This window comes from Polyodon spathula, unplaced genomic scaffold, assembly GCF_017654505.1.
Source record: "Polyodon spathula isolate WHYD16114869_AA unplaced genomic scaffold, ASM1765450v1 scaffolds_864, whole genome shotgun sequence".
In the NCBI taxonomy this organism is placed as follows: domain Eukaryota; kingdom Metazoa; phylum Chordata; class Actinopteri; order Acipenseriformes; family Polyodontidae; genus Polyodon; species Polyodon spathula.
The window spans coordinates 1-18,785 of record NW_024472351.1 but is presented as its reverse complement, the minus strand read 5'-3'; the positions used below and the strand labels follow the sequence as shown (position 1 = coordinate 18,785).

Below are 18,785 nucleotides of genomic sequence, written 5' to 3'. Positions count from 1 at the left end.
TACTAATGCATTGTACAGTTTTAACATTACTTCCCTTGATTTAAATTAAAGACTTTTCACAATAAATCTAAGCATCTTCTTGACCTTTTTTTATAGCTTCCTCACATTGTCTAGATGAAGACATTTCTGAGTCAACATAAACACCTAGGTCTTTTTCATAGATTCCTTCTTCAATTACCCATATGGTATTTATAATGCACATTTTAATTGCCTGTGTGCCGTACCTTACACTTTTTTCTATTAAATGTCATTTGCCATGTGTCTGCCCAGTTCTGAATCTTGTCTAGATCATTTTGAATGACCTTTTCTGCTGCATCAATGTTTGCTACTCTTCCTATTTTTGTGTTGTCTGCAAATTTAACAAGTTTGCTTTCTATACCAGAATCTAACTCATTAATGTATCCAATATAATGCAAACATGTACAAATGCCTGACAGTGTAGAAGGTTGAAAAACAGATGTATTTTAAGGCGGACAGACATCACATTAAATAACACTGTGTATGATGATACTGTGGGGCAGTAGTCCTGTTCAAGTCATTATATTTTTAGTTTTGTTTCCCTTACAGAAAGTTACAGTGGTGTAGTGTCTGGTAAAAGCACAGCAAAGGATGGCACAGGTAAGGAAAGCATGGTAAGGTAGGTAAGGAGGTAGGCACAGGTTCCCCAAAAACAAGAGCTTGAGATGATTCTCAACAGAGGATTTTTCCCAGCAAGGGTAGGCACCCTGTTTCTATTTTTTTTTTATCAGTGCTGACCTCTGGTAAAAACCTGATTAACCACGCAGCCGCTGACCACTTAACATTAACACCTTAAACACAGCACAGAAGAGCCAGGGCAGTCTGTACAAGCAGTTATAGCCCTTCACCTCCAGGGCCAGAGCATCACAAGCACATTCTGCAATAAGTGCTGACAGATCATTGAGCGACTTTTCAGTGCTACTGAATGATTTTTAAAAAATAATTTATATCTCATTTTGGAATCTTGCATTTATTCAAACCAGTGGCATAACTCTGGCTTGAAAACTGGAGGGGAAAGTTTCAGTACTGCTGCAATCTCAGGAGATGCATCTATGCTTGTGGTATCACTACAGTTCATGATGTACCCTCTATTTGCAAAATGAGACAAGGGGACATGTTTTCAAAGGTTTTCTCCAGTCTTAAACTCCTGCTTTTTGAAAGGAGAAAAAAAAGCATGCAAATTACAAAATGAGAACTGCTGAATGCTTTGGATAACATTGCTTAGTTGTTTGGTTCCAGTTTTGTAAAATTAACAGGAGTCGTTCACCTCTTTCAAAAAACAGGAGGTCGTTAAAGACTGCAGGAAACACTGTGAAAATATGGCCCAAAATGTTAGCAAGGCATTTTGCTAAAGCAGTTAGGAGCTGGTAGAAGTCGGTGAAGTGGAGTCCAGTCAGGGTTGGGGGACTGATTGAGCTGACAGATAGCGCTGCAGCAGCTGCTCATATCCACTCACTTCCAGTCTGAACTCTTTCCAATTGAATTCTCCACTGATTCAAAGGAGCGCACAGCAGTAAATCTGTTTTCTCAAGCACACTTTCGGAAGTGGCTGTCTCTCCAAACAGACGTGACGGATTAAAACCCACAGCGGAATTTTGACAATCACAAAAGCCTTCCTCTGCGATCAGGAGTCAGGGCAGACCTGCGTTTCTGTAGTCTTTATCAAAGTGCTCTTTCATTTCTTTTAAGAACATTTCTGTCAGCGGAGCGGAGGCTGTGTGGTCCATCAGTTCTAAGTTGTTGACTGATCTCAAAACTGTGTCAAGTCGGGTCTTAAAGGATCCCAGTGATTCAGCAGCTACAACACGACTAGGCAGCCCATTCCACACCCTCATCACTCCCTGTGTGAAGAGTCTCCTTCAGCAACATGACTAGGTAACCCATTCCATCCCCTCACCACTCTCTGTGTAAAGAAGAGTCTCCTTCAGCAACATGACTAGGTAACCCATTCCATCCCCTCACCACTCTCTGTGTGAAGAAGAGTCTCCTTCAGCAACATGACTAGGTAACCCATTCCATCCCCTCACCACTCTCTGTGTGAAGAAGAGTCTCCTTCAGCAACATGACTAGGTAACCCATTCCATCCCCTCACCACTCTCTGTGTAAAGAAGAGTCTCCTTCAACAACATGACTAGGTAACCCATTCCATCCCCTCACCACTCTCTGTGTGAAGAAGAGTCTCCTTCAGCAACATGACTAGGTAATCCATTCCATCCCCTCACCACTCTCTGTGTGAAGAAGAGTCTCCTTCAGCAACATGACTAGCTAACCCATTCCATCCCCTCACCACTCTCCAGCTATGTCCTCTGGTCCTAGTTTTTGTGCTGCGCTTTTAAAGATTTCAGCCAAGTCCCCCACTAATTCTTCATTGCTCTTGTGATTTTTAATTCCCTTCTTAAATTGAAAACATACTGAAAAAAGCACAATGAATTAAAATTCAGCAACATGTGCATGAGTTCTGATGTGGACTCCTCTAAAGTAAGTGTGTCATATCTCTTAATAGCGGCCCTGTTAAGAGTAATGTAGGGGACGTTAGCCTCTCGAGTTGCAGCAGTTAAGAGTAATGTATGGGACTCTCGAGTTGCCGCAGGTTGCAGGATAGGAAAAACAGAAAGAAACAAACAAACAAACAAAGAAAGAAAGGTGCGTTGGGTCTTGATTCCTTCGGTGTCGAGCTTCACGTCGCCGTGGTTACGGCAGCCCGAGTCCCGTCTCTGACGCGCCTGCGGAACATGGAGGGGAAGGCCTTCTTGAAGGACTTGCGGAAGCTCTCGCCCATGAAGGAGTAGACGATGGGGTTGAGCGCGGAGTTGGCGTAGGACATGCAGTTGGCCCAGGTCTTGATCTTGTAGGTCTCGTAGTTGGCCTGGAAGCCCCTGTAGAAGCCCTGCACCAGCAGGAAGAGCTGGATGGGGCCCCAGCACACACTGAAGAGCAGCACGATTGCCACCACCATCCGAGAGACACGGGCACGCAGCACCACAGAGCGCTCTGAGAGCTGGGGCACCGGCTGAGAGAGGAGGGGAGGAGGGGAGGCGAAGCAAGAGGCAGACATAGAGAGGAAAGGGAAATAGGTGGGAGATCAAAAGAGTGGGGAAGAGAGAGGAGATAGAGGGTGGAGAGAAATGACGGAGAGAGAAAGGTTTATGCCTGGTTTCCACTGGATTGGTTCTCAAATGTTTTTGCAATGAGAGTCTTATTATTACTAATGTAAAACCCAGACTGCTCTGCAATGGGAGGGCATACAGCCCACTGATCTACCAGTGCTAAGGCTGTCAATGCGTTCAAGAGGCAAGAAAATAGATTTAAAGCTGTGTCTAAGCCTCTGAATTCATTTGGATTTTAATTGAGCTCAGCTGCCTCTAACATGAACTGAGATGAATTCAAACTCAGTTTCTACTTGGAGTTGTGCATCAAACATCAGCTAGGCAGCTCATAACATTCAGGCTGTCTGAGATCCTAAGCTGATCCTTTAAAAAAAGATACTTAGATAAATCTTTCATTCGCCACATAGGTCTGAAATGTGCAGTTTTGAAAGAAACACATAAAAGTTTGCTTGCCTTGTCTGCCAGGAAGTCTGTAACTCTTGGACTTCCTAGCTCATTTCACCTGTTTCTGGGGTCAAAACATCTTAGTGGCTGCAAAGCATGTCAGTCATTTGAGGAAGCAGCTGATTGGTTACTGACAGGACATATGACTTTGAAGTGGGGAAAATGTCACTCTCCAGGAGAAATGAGCCAAGAAGTGAAAGACTGTGCCTCTGAAAGCAAGCCCTGCAAACAGAAATGTCTTTAACCTAGTGGTGATACCATGTCTTACAATTAAAATACTGTACATGCTTGCAAAAACTCCACATTTGATAACTATAGTAAATGGTAAAGCATGTGTGGGCAATTTATTGTGTTCACTTCTAGAAAGCACTTGGAATAATAATAAGACTGAACAGAAAGATAAGATTGAACTCACTGCAGATTCTGCAAGCCTGGCAGTTTGGTTTTCCAGGGATGAAAGACTAATCCTGACTCTATGATGGATGCCCCGGTAATTTCAGATTGTTATCCAACAGAAGACACATTAGAAACATTTCCACATTTCTTAAACGCATTGAGTCACTCATTCTGAGATGTAAGCAAGACAACAAGAATATGCATCACGATTCTCTGGATCACGAATACGAAGGTCAGCGTGACCTACAGACACAGCGTTTAGAAAAAACAGACATGCAAGACATGACTTATCAAGATCTTCACATAAAGAAGTAAAAGACACAGAGTAACACTGCTAGCGTTACAAAACTAGTAACAAGGAAGGCTCATTTAAAGACACAAAATTATTCCAAAGTGTGTTTTATTTTCCTCTCATACCTCGCTGATTTCATTTTGCTGTAAAGACCTGAGTAAATGTGGCTCCTAGTGATACCAATTCCAATATCTGAACAGCATTGTGAAACGTGAGTCACACATATTAGTAAAGTCATGTTACAAAGCAATCAATTGATCAGTCTTTATTTATACAGTGCAATTAGCAATGCAGAGTGAAGTGTGGATCTTTTGAGGGCTGGAAGTTCGCTTTGTATGGACCTGCCATCGGCTGCAGGAATGCACTATTATGCATTCTTATCTTTTTCCTGTGTTTTGAATCCTATGTTGTGCAATTTTACTCATTTTAAGGTAATTTTCCCTACTTTGGATCCTTGTTTTAAAGTGAGTGTCATCTTTAAACAATGCCTTTTAATATGTATATAATACATGAACTTAAGAAAGTTTACGAGTGAGAGGAGGTCATTCCACCCACCTAAGCTTGTCAGTTTCCTAGCAGCTGATTGATCTCAAAACTGTGTCAGATTGGCTCTTAAAGGATCCATGTGTTTCTGCATCAACAGCATGACTAGGTAGCCCATTCTATACCCTCAGCCCTCTCTGTGCAATGAAGTGACTCCTTCCTTTTGTCCCGAGTCCCTCTACAGATGTGTCCTCTGGTTTTAATTTTTGTGCTGCATTTTTAAAGATTTCAGCCAAGTCCAAAAACGAATTCTTCTTTGATCTAGTGATTTCAATTCCATTTTTATACCAGATGATAGAAGTCTATCTCCTCTCAATATCCATCTCAATGCTCAACATCATACACTGAAGATTTTTTTATGTTAACAAAACAGATCCATAATAGGAAAGAAGACCTTGTAATGACCATTGAAACACATGAAGACCTTATAATGATCATTGAAACACATGAAGACATTGCAATGACCATCCAAACACATGAAGACCTTGTAATGATCACTCAAACACATGAAGACCTTGTAATGATCATTCAAACACATGAAGACCTTTTAATGACCATCCAAACACATTAGTACTTTGCAATGACCATCCAAACACATGAAGACCTTGTAATGACCATCAAACACATGAAGACCTTGTAATGATCAAACACATGAAGACCTTATAATGATTATCTAAACATATGAAGACCTTGTAACCATCAAACACATGAAGACCTTGTAATGGTCATCCAAACACATGAAGACCTTGTAATGATCATCAAACACATGAAGACCTTGTAATGACCATCAAACACATGAAGACCTTGTAATGACCATCGAAACACATGAAGACCTTGTAATGATCAAACACATGAAGACCTTGTAATGATCATCAAACACATGAAGACCTTGTAACCATCAAACACATGAAGACCTTGTAATGGTCATCCAAACACATGAAGACCTTGTAATGATCATCAAACACATGAAGACCTTGTAATGACCATCAAACACATGAAGACCTTGTAATGACCATCCAAACACATGAAGACCTTGTAATGACCATCAAACACATGAAGACCTTGTAATGACCATCGAAACACATGAAGACCTTGTAATGACCATCCAAACACATGAAGACTTTGTAATGACCATCCAAACACATGAAGACCTTGTAATGACCATCAAACACATGAAGACCTTGTAATGACCATCCAAACACATGAAGACCTTGTAATGACCATCAAACACATGAAGACCTTGTAATGACCATTGAAACACATGAAGACCTTGTAATGACCATTGAAACACATGAAGACCTTGTAATGATCATCCAAACACATGAAGACCTTGTAATGACCATCAAACACATGAAGACCTTGTAATGACCATCCAAACACATGAAGACCTTGTAATGACCATCAAACACATGAAGACCTTGTAATGACCATCAAACACATGAAGACCTTGTAATGACCATTGAAACACATGAAGACCTTGTAATGACCATTGAAACACATGAAGACCTTGTAATGATCATCCAAACACATGAAGACCTTGTAATGACCATCCAAACACATGCACACAGTAGCTTTGCAGGTTACCTGGTAGTTGTTGTCGATTGGTTCCACCACTGGTCTCCCCACTCTCTTCAGCATGAGTGTGTAGCACACACAGATAGTGATGAGGGGCAGCAGGTACACAGCCAGGAATGAGTAGAGGATGTAGACTTTCTGCTGGGCCTCAGTGGGGAACTTCTCAATGCAATAGGTGCGCAGGCCATACCAGAGCCCCACCTCGATCCGGTGGTACAAAGCCATGGGCAGAGAGAGGATGCAGGACCCTACAGGTCAGGACAGATCAGGGCAGGACAAAACAGGTCAGGACAGGACAGTGTTAACCACCTTACTTACTGTATGTGGATTGAACCCTATGAATCTGCATGCTACAACAGTTTAGTTCATTGAGACTTTGTTAACAGCAAGCACAGTACAGAGAAGGTAGCGACCAGTGGCGGAAGAAGAGGAAAAGGACCCCAGTGCAGGACCTTATTGTGGGCCTCCCTCACCAAACGTTAATTTAACCCTTATTTATAAACATCAAACACACCAAATCAAGTGTTCAATATTGAACTGTATTTAAATGTCAGAATGTTAGCATGTATGAAACAGTATGGAATAAGAACGTGTCCTACTCACCTGCTTTATTTTATTCTGCGTGCATCTTTACATCCAACACTACTCTATTTTTAATCATAAACTAACAGGTTTAATCACTAACCCTACCAGGATTCCCCAATTCTGCGATCACAGAAATTATTACAGAATTCACCATTCTGCACAGACATTTGCAGAAATTATCTCACATAGGAAACCGTTTGTTTATTATTATTATTATTATTATTATTATTATTATTATTATTATTATTATTATTAATTAATAATAATAATAATAAATCAGAAATGCAGGCATGTTGATTTGCTGTAGTTTATTTTGGTCCCCGCAGCAGCACCCAACAACTTCCATCTAAACTACAGGATGAATCGTGCTCACAGAATATAACTGCAAATGTCAGTGCTGAATAGAACCCCAAAACCCTCCATGAAGACGTGCCTCGTACCAGCCTCCAGGGGAGATAAAGTGAGGATAATTAAAACAATAGCGATACCTGTTGAAATGAGGGAGGATACAAGCTACTGGCACCGCACACCGGCAGCTACAGTGATACAAATGTGTAACATCTGTAAATATAAATGCGAAGGATATTATCACTGTTCAAAAATAAATAAATAAAAAAATAAATAATGTTTGATGTTTAGTCTTACATTGGTTTGTACATTGTATTGAAGTGTTTCAGCCCTTGCAGTATCTGGGTGCATTGTTAACACTGTGTGTGTAAAGCAACGGACATATAAAGGATGGCAGCAGGCTGGCAGTGGATAAGTAGGACCTGACTCCAGGACAGAGAGTGAGTGAAACCAGAGCTCACTCTCCACTTTCAGTTATAGTTTCAATCAGAACTTCAGTCGATAATGAGGTGAAAAAAGCCACACAATGCATTGTCATGGAATATGTTTGTGGATTAGTTAAAAAGATAAAACCCACAACACGTGTGTGGGATCATATTCCCACTTCACTGTTTAAAGAAGCATTCCCTGAAATAAACACTGCAGTTTTGAATACTGTTTACAGTTCTCTTTTATCAGTACTGTTCTGAACTCATTCAACACTGCTGCAGTAAAACCTCTGCTCAAGAGACCCGCCTTAGATCCCAGTGTTCTTAACAACTACAGGCCTGCTTCCAATCTGCCATTTCTGTCTAAAGTCTTACAAAGAGTAGTGGCTGAGCAACTCAACACATTTCTGGGAGTTCACAGCATATCTGAGAGATTTCAGACTGGGTTTAGGTCTTCTCATAGCACTGAGACAGCACTTATTCGAGTGCTAAATGATGTGCTCTTATCCTCTGACATGGGCTCAGCTTCGCTTCTTATGTATATATAAGGCAGTTTAATCCCATCAGATTCTATAGTGGGGCCCCAACCCTCACCCCCAAAAAGCTTATCATAATCATACAGTAGCCCCTCGATAAACCGAACATGTTTGTCACACATAAGGAGGTGTCGTGTTTAAAAACGATACAATAAAATCGCACGCACATACATTTATAGTTCTCGATGTATTTAAATTTAAATTATTGCACTGAAATAACACACATGTGTTTTGAGTAGGCTACTTATTACATAAAGTAAAAATATCAATCTGTACAGTAGGCTTATACAGTAAACAGTACAGTGGTAAAATCAAATGAATACCTAGCGCACTTTATTTGTATTTTAGCCTACTGGTAACACAAAATTGGTGTACAATGCAAATAAAAGATTATTTTAAAATGAAACTAAATACATTTAAAATTATCTATCTATCTATCTATCTATCTATCTATCTATCTATCTATCTATCTATCTATCTATCTATCTATATATATATATATATATATATATATATATATATATATATATATATATATATATATATATATATATATATATATATATATATATATATATATAATTATTATTATTATTAACTTGGTCTTTTAACACACAATAGATCACAGTCCTATGCTCAGAACGAGCTGGAGGGGTTAGTGGTGCATATGTGCAGTCTATAGCTCCCAACATACTTGGAAAACCAGAAATGTCACAGAAATGTGTTTTCAAGGCTTGGGAGTACACCCTGACACCCATAATTACATATTCATTTAAGGCTAAAGCATAAATAAGAACTGCGGCTGCAAAGTATTCCTTAAAATGATGCTAACAGCGCTGCGTTTATTTAACACATTTCACGCTGCACTTCCTTGTGGTTTGCATGCGGTTTGCAACGATTGCAACACTTCAGTGCATCTCCCCCTTACTCTGTTAAAGCAGATTTACAGCCTCGCTTACCGATCCAGATGCCGACGCTGACTGCCATGGCAACGCGGGGGGTACGTCGCCGCAGCGACTGGAGAGGGTACAGGGTGGCGTAGCAGCGATCCACACTCATGGCCGTCAGCGTGATGCAGGTGGCTTGAACTGTGACCTACAGCAAGGCAAACGGGAAGAGAAGGACGAGGAACGTGTAACCCGACAGCTTGTATTTACTTACTGTCCTGAGCTTTTCACTAGTCAGTTACACTGCACTGATGAGCCACAAGCAGGGCGAAACACGTCTGCAGTTACTGTACTTTGGCTGGGTTGGAAGATGATCTTTAATATATAATACTGTGTATAACTCTGGCTACTATAAAATGAGTGAAATGGATTGTGGGTGCAATGTGCCGTATTTTCATAGTATTTTCTTCATTCTTTAATTAACTCCTACTTTTTGAAAGGAGAGAAAATCGTGTTAATGTTCCAATATGAAAAACAGAACTCCTTGAGTGCTGAAGAGGAATTTAAACCTATAACTCAGTTGCTTGGTTCTAGTTTTGCAAAACAAACATGTGTTTTAGTGCTTTAGAAGCATAGGAGTTAATTAAAGGCTCGATTGAACCCTTGGAATATAGCGGTATGGCCTGATGGCTCATCCTGCTCTTTTAAAGCATTGGCGAGGTTTACATGCGAGTTTCTCACACTCTGATTGATGATACTGACCTCTGGACTGATCTGTGAAATAAAAATGAACACATTAACGTTCCAACAGCAATTAAACATCTGAATAACAACACAAGCTAAGATCTAACAATCTTCTTGAAGCTAATGCAGATATTTAGTTTGCTGTCCTCATGTTAAAGCGTTTTACTAAGAAGCAGTTTGCAGTTTTGCTGTTAGATCAGTTGCAGGTTTTTTTTCATGCTTCAGTTTTATTTTACTTTGGTTTGAGTTTCTGTAAACCAGTCCAGCACTGCTAGAGAAGGAGAAGAACCTATGGGAGGGACGAGGGTCTGCTTTGACGAGCTGCTGCGTCACCTAGGGGCTTAAAACGGCAAGCCGAGCTGTCTGAAGCAGGAGGAAATGTATCCAATTACAGCAGCCCCTCATTTGAAACCACGACCCTCTGATGAGGAACACACGCAAATTCGTGAAGCGTTCCATATTTTTGTTATTTAGGCAAAAAAACAAAACGAAAACATACTTTCAAGTGGTCCCTATGTGCCAGGCAGTGTTTTGTGATCCACTGGCGTTGCAGATTCTGTCCTGCCCTCTGTCGGTGAGATGAGGTTAAAGGCTCTGAAAGCAGGAATGCAGGCGAGCCCGGCTCTTTAGCAAAGCTGTTAAGACACTTGCTTGTGGTTACGGTTCGTGCCCAGCCTCCACCCTGGTACACCAGCAATGTTAATTCCTCCACTGAAACCCCTCCACTTACACCAAAAAAGAAAAGACAATAAGCAGAGGATGATTTGGATGCATCAAGCTCTGAGTTGTGGGCCAGCACTCTTCCACAGTGTCACTCCGCTCCACGGGGTTAGAGGCCAGTTTGTACACTGCTTATGTGTTAGAGCAAATGAATGATTATCTCGGGAGGACACATGCCTGAATCAGGGGGTTTTACAAGGACAGTTTGTACAAATGGCCAGCACACAGTAAACAGCTTTTAAACCACAGTAAACAGCTTTTAAACCATGGCAAACAATGTTAAATGCATAGTATAACCATGGGGAATAAAACTGCTAAATGACTGCAATTTTAATGCGGTCAAATTTTATAAAGGTAAACCTTTACAAAGTCAACTTTTGTAGTTGCACTTTCTTCACAATGCAGTGTGTTTTGTACTTGTAGCAATGTGGTTTAGTTCTAGTCAAGGCAAGTGGCAGCTGCCTAGGGTCCTACTGTATAACTGGGAGCCTGTTGTTATTGTACCCGGAGTACCGTCCTGTAAATAAAGACTGTGAACTTCCACCTGAGTCTTCTGCCTATTCCCTACAGAACTAACATTGGCGACGAGGTAGACCTACAGAAACTCATGCTAAATTAAAAACAGAAATTAGGGAGTATGGCAATTTATGGGAAAATAAGCGAATTTGAGCCTGACTCAGAAGACTGGCTACAAGACGTGGAGCGATTAGGGTATTATTTTGAAGCAAACAAAACAAGTAACGCAGCAAAACAGAAAGCTATTTTCTTAAATGTTTGTGGAAACAAACTCTATGGTCTTTTGTGGGACTTAATCCAGCCCCGCAAGCCAACAGATTTAACGTTTGTGCAGCTAACAATGGTACTAACCAACCATTTCAAGCCAAAACCGAGCGTCATGGTACAACGTTTTAAATTCCACAGTTTCCAAGTCAGGAAAGAAGGGCAGACAGTGTCAGCTTTTCTAACGATGATCGGATCCAACGCTGGTTGCTTTCAGAATCCGATCTGATTTTACAAAGAACCGTGGCGTTAGCAACAGCCATGGAAACCGTGGCCAAAGATGTGTTGGAGTTACAGCGGCAGTCCAAAGCCGAGTCTACAATCAACACAATCCAGTCTTCTGCGTCAGAAACAGTAGGTACGTTCGGGTTTTCCGATGTGGTGGAAAGCACAGTGTTGAGACGTGCCGATTTGTTGATGCAACTTGTCACTCCTGTCACAAGAGGGGCCATTTTGCCCGAAAATGCAGAAATAAAGGAAATGAAAAACATGTAAGAGCATTTAGAGGGAAAAGTGACGTTCGTGGAGCAAATTTCTTGAAGGGGGGGAGAGGACATTGGAGAGGCTTATACACTATCACATGAAGGGGAAGAAGGTTGACCCATTCCGAGTCCTAATAGATTTAGATGGACATTCTGTGGAAATGGAAGTGGATACAGGTGCTTCTTCCACAATATTAAGTGAACATACTTACAAAAGTTTAGGATCGGGAGATTTAGAAAATACAGGTGTAAGCTTGCGAACCTATACAGGAGCCCAGATTCCAGTCCTGGGAGTTGTATCCACCAGAGTGAAATACCAGGGCCAAGAGATGCATTTACCAGCGTTGGTGGTAAAAGGGAAGGGTCCAGACCTTCTTGGCAGGGACTGGCTACAAGAAATTAGGTTGAATTGGAGGACCATATTAAAACTAGAGGCAGATAAACCTCCAAGACTTCAGTCAGTTCTAGGTAAATACACTGAAGTATTCAAGGAAGGCCTAGGCACATTAGTAGGAACCACTGCAAAAATAGATGTGGACCCTGAAGTAAAGCCCAGATATTTTAAACCCAGGCCTTTGCCCCATGCACTGAGAGACAAAGTGGAGGCAGAGCTTCAGAGATTGGAAAAGGCAGGAATAATTGAACTTGTGTCTTTCGCTGAGTGGGCAGCACCAATTGTACCGGTGGTCAAGCAAGACAAATCAATTAGAATACGTGGTGATTAGGACCAAGCCTTTCACAAATCCAAAGCATGCCTCCATTCAGACAAGTCACTGGTGCATTTTGATGCTGCTAAAGAGCTATATCTATCCTGTGATGCATCACCTTACGGACTGGGGGCCGTCTTGTCACACAGATTATCTGATGGCTCAGAGTGACCTATTGGATATATGGCTCGCTCCCTGACAACAGCAGAAAGGGGATATTCCCAGCTGGAAAAGAAGGCCTGGCGATTATTTTTGGCCTTAAGAAGTTCCACCAGTACCTTTATGGTAAGCATTTTACCATACTTACGGATCACAAGCCATTATTAGGTCTATTCAGTGAAAGCAAAGGCATTCCACAGCTTGTAGCTGCCCGAATTCAGAGGTGGGCATTAACCCTAGCAGCCTATGAGTATACAATCTCCTACAAAGAGGGGACAAAACATGCCAATGCAGATGCCTTAACCGTCTCCCCTTGCCAGAAATGCCGGGAGAAACACCAGAAATTGGAGATGTGATTTTGCTGATGGAACATCTAGAGGGAACCCCTATTCAAGAGCAGCACATCAAGACTTGAACTCGTCAGGATCCTGTGCTTTCAAAAATTCACCAATTTGTACACGGCGGATGGCCCCAGGTGTGTTCAGCTCCAGCACTGAAACCTTTTGTGGTCCGCAAAGATGAACTGAGCGTAGAGGACAGGTGTGTGCTATGGGGCAGCAGGGTGATTATTCCCTCACAAGGCCGACAGCGAATGGTGGAAGAGCTGCATGAAGCCCACCCTGGAATATCACGCATGAAGGCCCTGGCCCGCAGTTATGTTTGGTGGCCAAACATGGATGTTGACCTGGAGACAGCAGTAAAAAAATGCCAAGAGTGTCAAGTAAACAAAACAGCACCTGCTGAAGCACCTCTGCACCCATGGGAGAGGCCGAACCAGCCGTGGATGAGACTGCATTTGGATTTTCTGGGCCCTTTCATGGGTAAGATGTTTTTCATATTAATTGACGCACATTCAAAGTGGATTGACGTCCACACAATGACCTCAATCACGTCTACAATGACCATAGAGAAACTGCTGCACAATTTTGCAACACATGGATTGCCAGCCATGGTGGTCACGGAAAATGGCCCCAGTTTTGTGAGCGCTGACTTTGAAACATTCCTGCGGAAAAACGGGATCAAGCACATCAAGACATCTCCTTATCATCCCGCTTCAAACGGATTGGCGGAGAGAGCTGTCCGCACGTTCAAAGAAGGAATGAAGAAAATGACGGGGGGTGAATCTGGAAACAAAAATTGCACGATTCCTTCTAAAGTACAGAATAACCCCCCAGACTACTACAGGGGTAAGACCGGCTCAATTACTAATGGGACGCCAACTGAGAACACACCTGGACCTAATGCACCCCTGCCTGTCGAACAGTCTCCCAGAAGCAAGCGAAGCAGAAGGACCTGCATGATATACATGCTAGAGATCTAGAGTCTGACGCAATATATGTGCGAGGTTTTCAAGCACAAAGAAACAAGTGGATACCAGGTACAATACTTGAAAAAACAGGGCCAGTATCGTGGAAAGTTGTGACAGAGGATGGTCAGATCATCAAAAGGCACCAAGATCACGTGCGCCTCTGTTTGGATCAGAGCCACACCACCGCTCCACGGGGACCACAGCCACTGGCAGACTTCGGTCCCAGCACAGTCACAGGGGAGGAGAGCATGAGTACACCTGTAGAGCAGCACAGCAATGAAGCGATCCATCCTTCCGGCCCTCAAGATATAGAGCCAGAAGTTGAACCACGCTACCCCACTAGAGATAGGAAGGCACCTGCACATTTCAAGGACTATGTAGTAAAAGGGGCAGAATAATCCCCTTATGGTGCCTCGAGTATGGACCTGTCTGCACCCACCCTCTTAGTTAGAGTTCCCACTAAATGTTAAAAAGTTGTTCCCTTTCAGTTGCTGTTTATTAACTACATTCAGACTTTGGGACTAAGAGGGGAGGAGATGTAGTAATGTGGTTTAGTTCTAGTCAGGCAAGCGGCAGCTACCTAGGGTCATACTGTATAACAGGGAGCCTGTTGTTGTTGTTGTACCCAGAGTACCATCCTGTAAATAAAGACTGTGACCTTCCACCTAAGTCTTCTGCCTATTCCCTACAGAACATAACAGTACTGACTCGAATGGGCAAATACTAACTCTTGGGGAAGAATATCTATTTATAAAAAATGTTACAAAGTCAATTGAAAGCAGTGTTCCCAGTCTGTTTCAGGATGCACCTCTCTACATGTCCTCTTTTTAAGCAATGACCCCGTCCCTCACTGCTGAACCCGAAGCTTCTCTGTGGAGCTTCCCAGACGAGAGGAAGCACACACGCAGCCACTTCCTCAGCATGCTGTCAAGGCTAGAAGGAGATTCCTGCGCTAAGGTATCAAGGTTAACAGAAGGCAGTTTCTTCCTCCCCCCCTCTATCTCTCTCTCTCTCTCTCTCTCTCTCTCTCTCTCTCTCTCTCTCACTCGCTCTCTCTCTGTCTCTGTGCTTTGCCTGCTTTTATAAGCTGGTTGATTTGGAGCAGAGCAGAAACCTTGCCTTTCATGTGGAAAGAAAGATGTGGCTCTGGGTCAGACGTCACCAGGGCGACGTTTTCTTCTCTATTGCCTGGAGAATCTCCAAGTTTCTCTTTTATTAGTTCAAACTGGTATGGAGTAACTACATTGACTGCCCCTTAATGGCCATGAAGGTAGCTAACAAACAAAAAAGTTACTTGAAGTAAGCATCCCGAGTCTGTCAGATCTAACGGGTGTGATTTACTACTGTAGAATCACAGTGTGGTTCCCAGATGGCTTTCAGAGAGTGGGGCTGAACAAATGGGGGATTGAATCCATTATGCACACAATGAAGAGACATGCTGTTAAAATGTAAGACTGGCCACTGGGAGGCAGGCCACCACTGTTAGGATGTTTTTCTGAAACGTCTGGAATAGGCTTCAGTTTTAACTGAGGGTTGATCACCAAAAAGAGTTCACGACAAGACTGTCTTGTACCATAAAGGAATGCCTGCATTCACAGACTGGGTACAACCTCAAACCCCCGGCAGTATGCAACCAGAAACATAATTCATACCTCGTCTAGCTTGGCACTTAGTTGTAAAGGTGAGGGAAGGACATTTTCCTGCTTCAAAATCAACACGTTAATGAATGGATTTTTTTTAAAGCTGCCAAAAAATAGTTCTTAAAGGCAATTCCGAGTGCGAGTATCAGCACACTGCTAGTCGTTAAGCCTCTTGCACTTATTAAAACTTTCAGCAGTGGCTGGTTAATACCGGCATGGGGAATATTTCATAGTCTCTAGAACAGATGCAGAAATAGCCACTGGCATATGTCTCTGGTATCCAGTCCCATTCCATTGCTGTACTGAATACTGATGCAGACTGACCCCTCCAGTTGTTTCCAAACTGAGATTTTCCAGCACTGGAGCCCATCAGACAAAAGCTTTTCTGGAAGACTGATTGAATCATGCTTGTACATGGCAGGTGTGATTGCCCTGCTGTAAGGAAATGTCTCAAGCATTGTCTTTCCAAGCCTGATGCAAAGAAAAGCATGACACAAATCTTCTACATTTTACTGGACTTCAAAACATAAGGGGCATCAATTGATCTCAACAGTGGATATCCCACATTGATACAGAAATGAATACACCAAAGAGACTGCTGTGCTCTAAGAACATAAGAAAGTTTACAAATGAGAGGAGGCCATTCAGCCCATCTCGCTCGTTTGGTTGTTAGTAGCTTACTGATCCCAGAATCTCATCAAACAGCTTCTTGAAGGATCCCAGGGTGTCAGCTTCAACAACATTACTGGGGAGTTAGTTCGTTAGAATGCCCCTTTTTCTAATCTCCATTTGTGCCCCCTGGTTCTTGTTTCTTTTTTCAGGTCGAAAAAGTCCTCTGGGTCAACACTGTCAATGCCTTGATGAAACACAGAACATGCCTTACTCTGGAAACACTAAATTTCAATAACAAACACCAGAGGTCTTTTTCCACGTGTCCTTGCTGTATATGCAAGGCGAGGTGTGTGTTGAGCAGGTTTATTCCTAAGGCTAGATTAGTTGTGCTTTTAATGGCACACCCTGGTCTGAAAAAATATGACATGGAACATATATCTACATTTTAGAGAGTATTCAAACACAGAGACCCGGCATGAAATGGGTCTGCTCTTCTCCTATAAACATTTCCATATTAAAAGCATGGCAAAGTGTACCAAAGCATAGTGACAGCATGGTAAAAAGGTATTGTATGCATATTAACAAAAACATGACAAACCAGAGCAAACTATGGTAAATGCATAGACGCATGGAAAAAGCATACAAGATTTCCATGCAAGTGTACTGTGATGGAAGTGCTCTGAGGATGGTTCTGCAGGAAGCTATGTAAACTGCCCTTGGCTCTGCAGCGGCCAGAGCTTTGGAAGCAGTACCTGCTGTAAGTAGTTGACAAACTTGCACATGAACTCCCCGAAGATCCAGCTGGGCAGCGGGTAGAGGGTGGCGGTGAAGGGGACGCAGCACACCAGGAAGAGGATGTCGGTCGTGGCCAGGTTACCTGAGAGGAAAACAAGCTGGAGTTCAACTAGAAAAGCACAAACACCTTTGCATTACAACATCTCCTATCCATCTGCATTTGTAGCATGTTACATAATTGCTATCTATCTGTCTATCCATCTATCTATCTATCTTTCTTTCTTACGGGCAAACCCTGAAACTGGGCGATTCGCCAATTCCTGCTTGGTCAAAGTCCGAAATTAATCTCAAAGATCTTACATTTTATGTTTTCATCCAGTGTATATGTGTGTATATATATATATATATATATATATATATATATATATATATATATATATATATATATATATATATATATATATACACACACACACACATGCACATACACTGGATGGTTGGATAGATAGATAGATAGATAGATAGATAGCTAGATAGATAGATAGATAGATAGATAGATAGATAGATAGATAGATAGATAGATAGATAGATATTTATTTCACAGAATAAAAACACAGTTTAAATATTTATTGTTAAGGACAAGTGCCCTCACAATCCAGTATCTCTTATCCATTCACATTCACCACAGCCTAATGTACACAAACAAACCACGGATTTCTGTGTATTATACATTTTTATAGTGTGCTTGTCCTGCACTCTACATTACCGGAAGCCTTATATACAGTCCACTTAGTTTACATTCCTCTAGTAGTTTTAGCTGTAACTTCCTCCACAACCTGATTACAGCCAGCCAAATAGGAAGGCTCTGACACCTACTTGCAGCAGTGGGAGGTTATATACACGACAGGGAAGCTCTGTTGAAGCTCGGGAACATAATATATAAATATTAAAACTCGCACAGGGCCATTTAAAACACGGACTCCCCTATAAAAGTTCCCTACAGTAAAAGCACAGCAAAGTGTTATAAAGCACAGTGAAAGCATGGTAAAGGATAGGGAAGCATTGAGGTAAAGCATATTTAAAAAAGCACGGAGACCCATGGTAAACTATAATACGTGCCTAGCATAACCGTGGTGAAACTGCAGAATTGCTTTGCAAATGTACCATAACAAACTTTTATAAGCGAAGAACGTAAGAAACGGTGCACTCGTATTCCTAAATGTATATAAAAGTGGGTTTCACCCCTTCCTCTTTACTGTCAAAATTGAAGTTGAATTCTGCCTCTACTGCTTAAACCTGCCTATACGAAAAGGCACGGCCCGCATTTCAGTGAAACACAAAATCATGACTTCAGACATATCCTTAACATCCTCGACAATTACATGTTTTTAGAGTTTTCCTTAAATGTTTTATCTTGACCTTAATCTCATTGAAGTTCCGACACTAGTCTCGTTTGCGCCGCCCCGTAACTGTGTCTCTCCTGAGCACACCGCTAACGATACAATATTCAGTACCAAGGACAGCGCTTTACCGTACAGCGGCTTTCAGCTTCGCTTTGCTTTACTCGGTTTGAATTATTCCAATAATTCAGGAAGATACTTTTAATCGTGGAATTTACTCGAAATATCTCAATTTCTACCCATATATTAAAAGTAATGTTTACGACGTAAAAACATAACCTAACATGTTTGCTGTACGAGTAAACAGAAGTACCAGCATTAAACTCAACAGTTTACCT

The 18,785-nt window shown here is 41.9% G+C and overlaps 1 protein-coding gene across 1 annotated transcript; it reads right to left on the bottom strand.

Annotated features, from left to right (window-relative positions):
* Positions 1-2,637: 2,637 nt before the first annotated feature.
* LOC121309096 (G-protein coupled receptor 54-like) lies at positions 2,638-17,161 on the bottom strand. The gene is made up of 4 exons (XM_041241975.1): positions 17,065-17,161; positions 9,232-9,367; positions 6,367-6,623; positions 2,638-3,016 (listed from the first exon to the last, which is right to left on the bottom strand). Exons 1-4 carry the CDS (start codon positions 17,092-17,094, stop codon positions 2,696-2,698), a joined length of 744 nt encoding a protein of 247 aa, XP_041097909.1. The 5' UTR covers positions 17,095-17,161; the 3' UTR covers positions 2,638-2,695.
* Positions 17,162-18,785: the final 1,624 nt, after the last annotated feature.

Coding starts and splice junctions, on each gene's coding strand:
- LOC121309096 (XM_041241975.1), bottom strand. CDS start 17,094: ATGTGCAAGTTTGTCAACTACTTACAGCAG. Junction 9,368..17,064: donor TTGTCAACTACTTACAGCAG/GTACTGCTTCCA, acceptor GCCTTGCTGTAG/GTCACAGTTCAAGCCACCTG. Junction 6,624..9,231: donor CAGCGTCGGCATCTGGATCG/GTAAGCGAGGCT, acceptor CCTGACCTGTAG/GGTCCTGCATCCTCTCTCTG.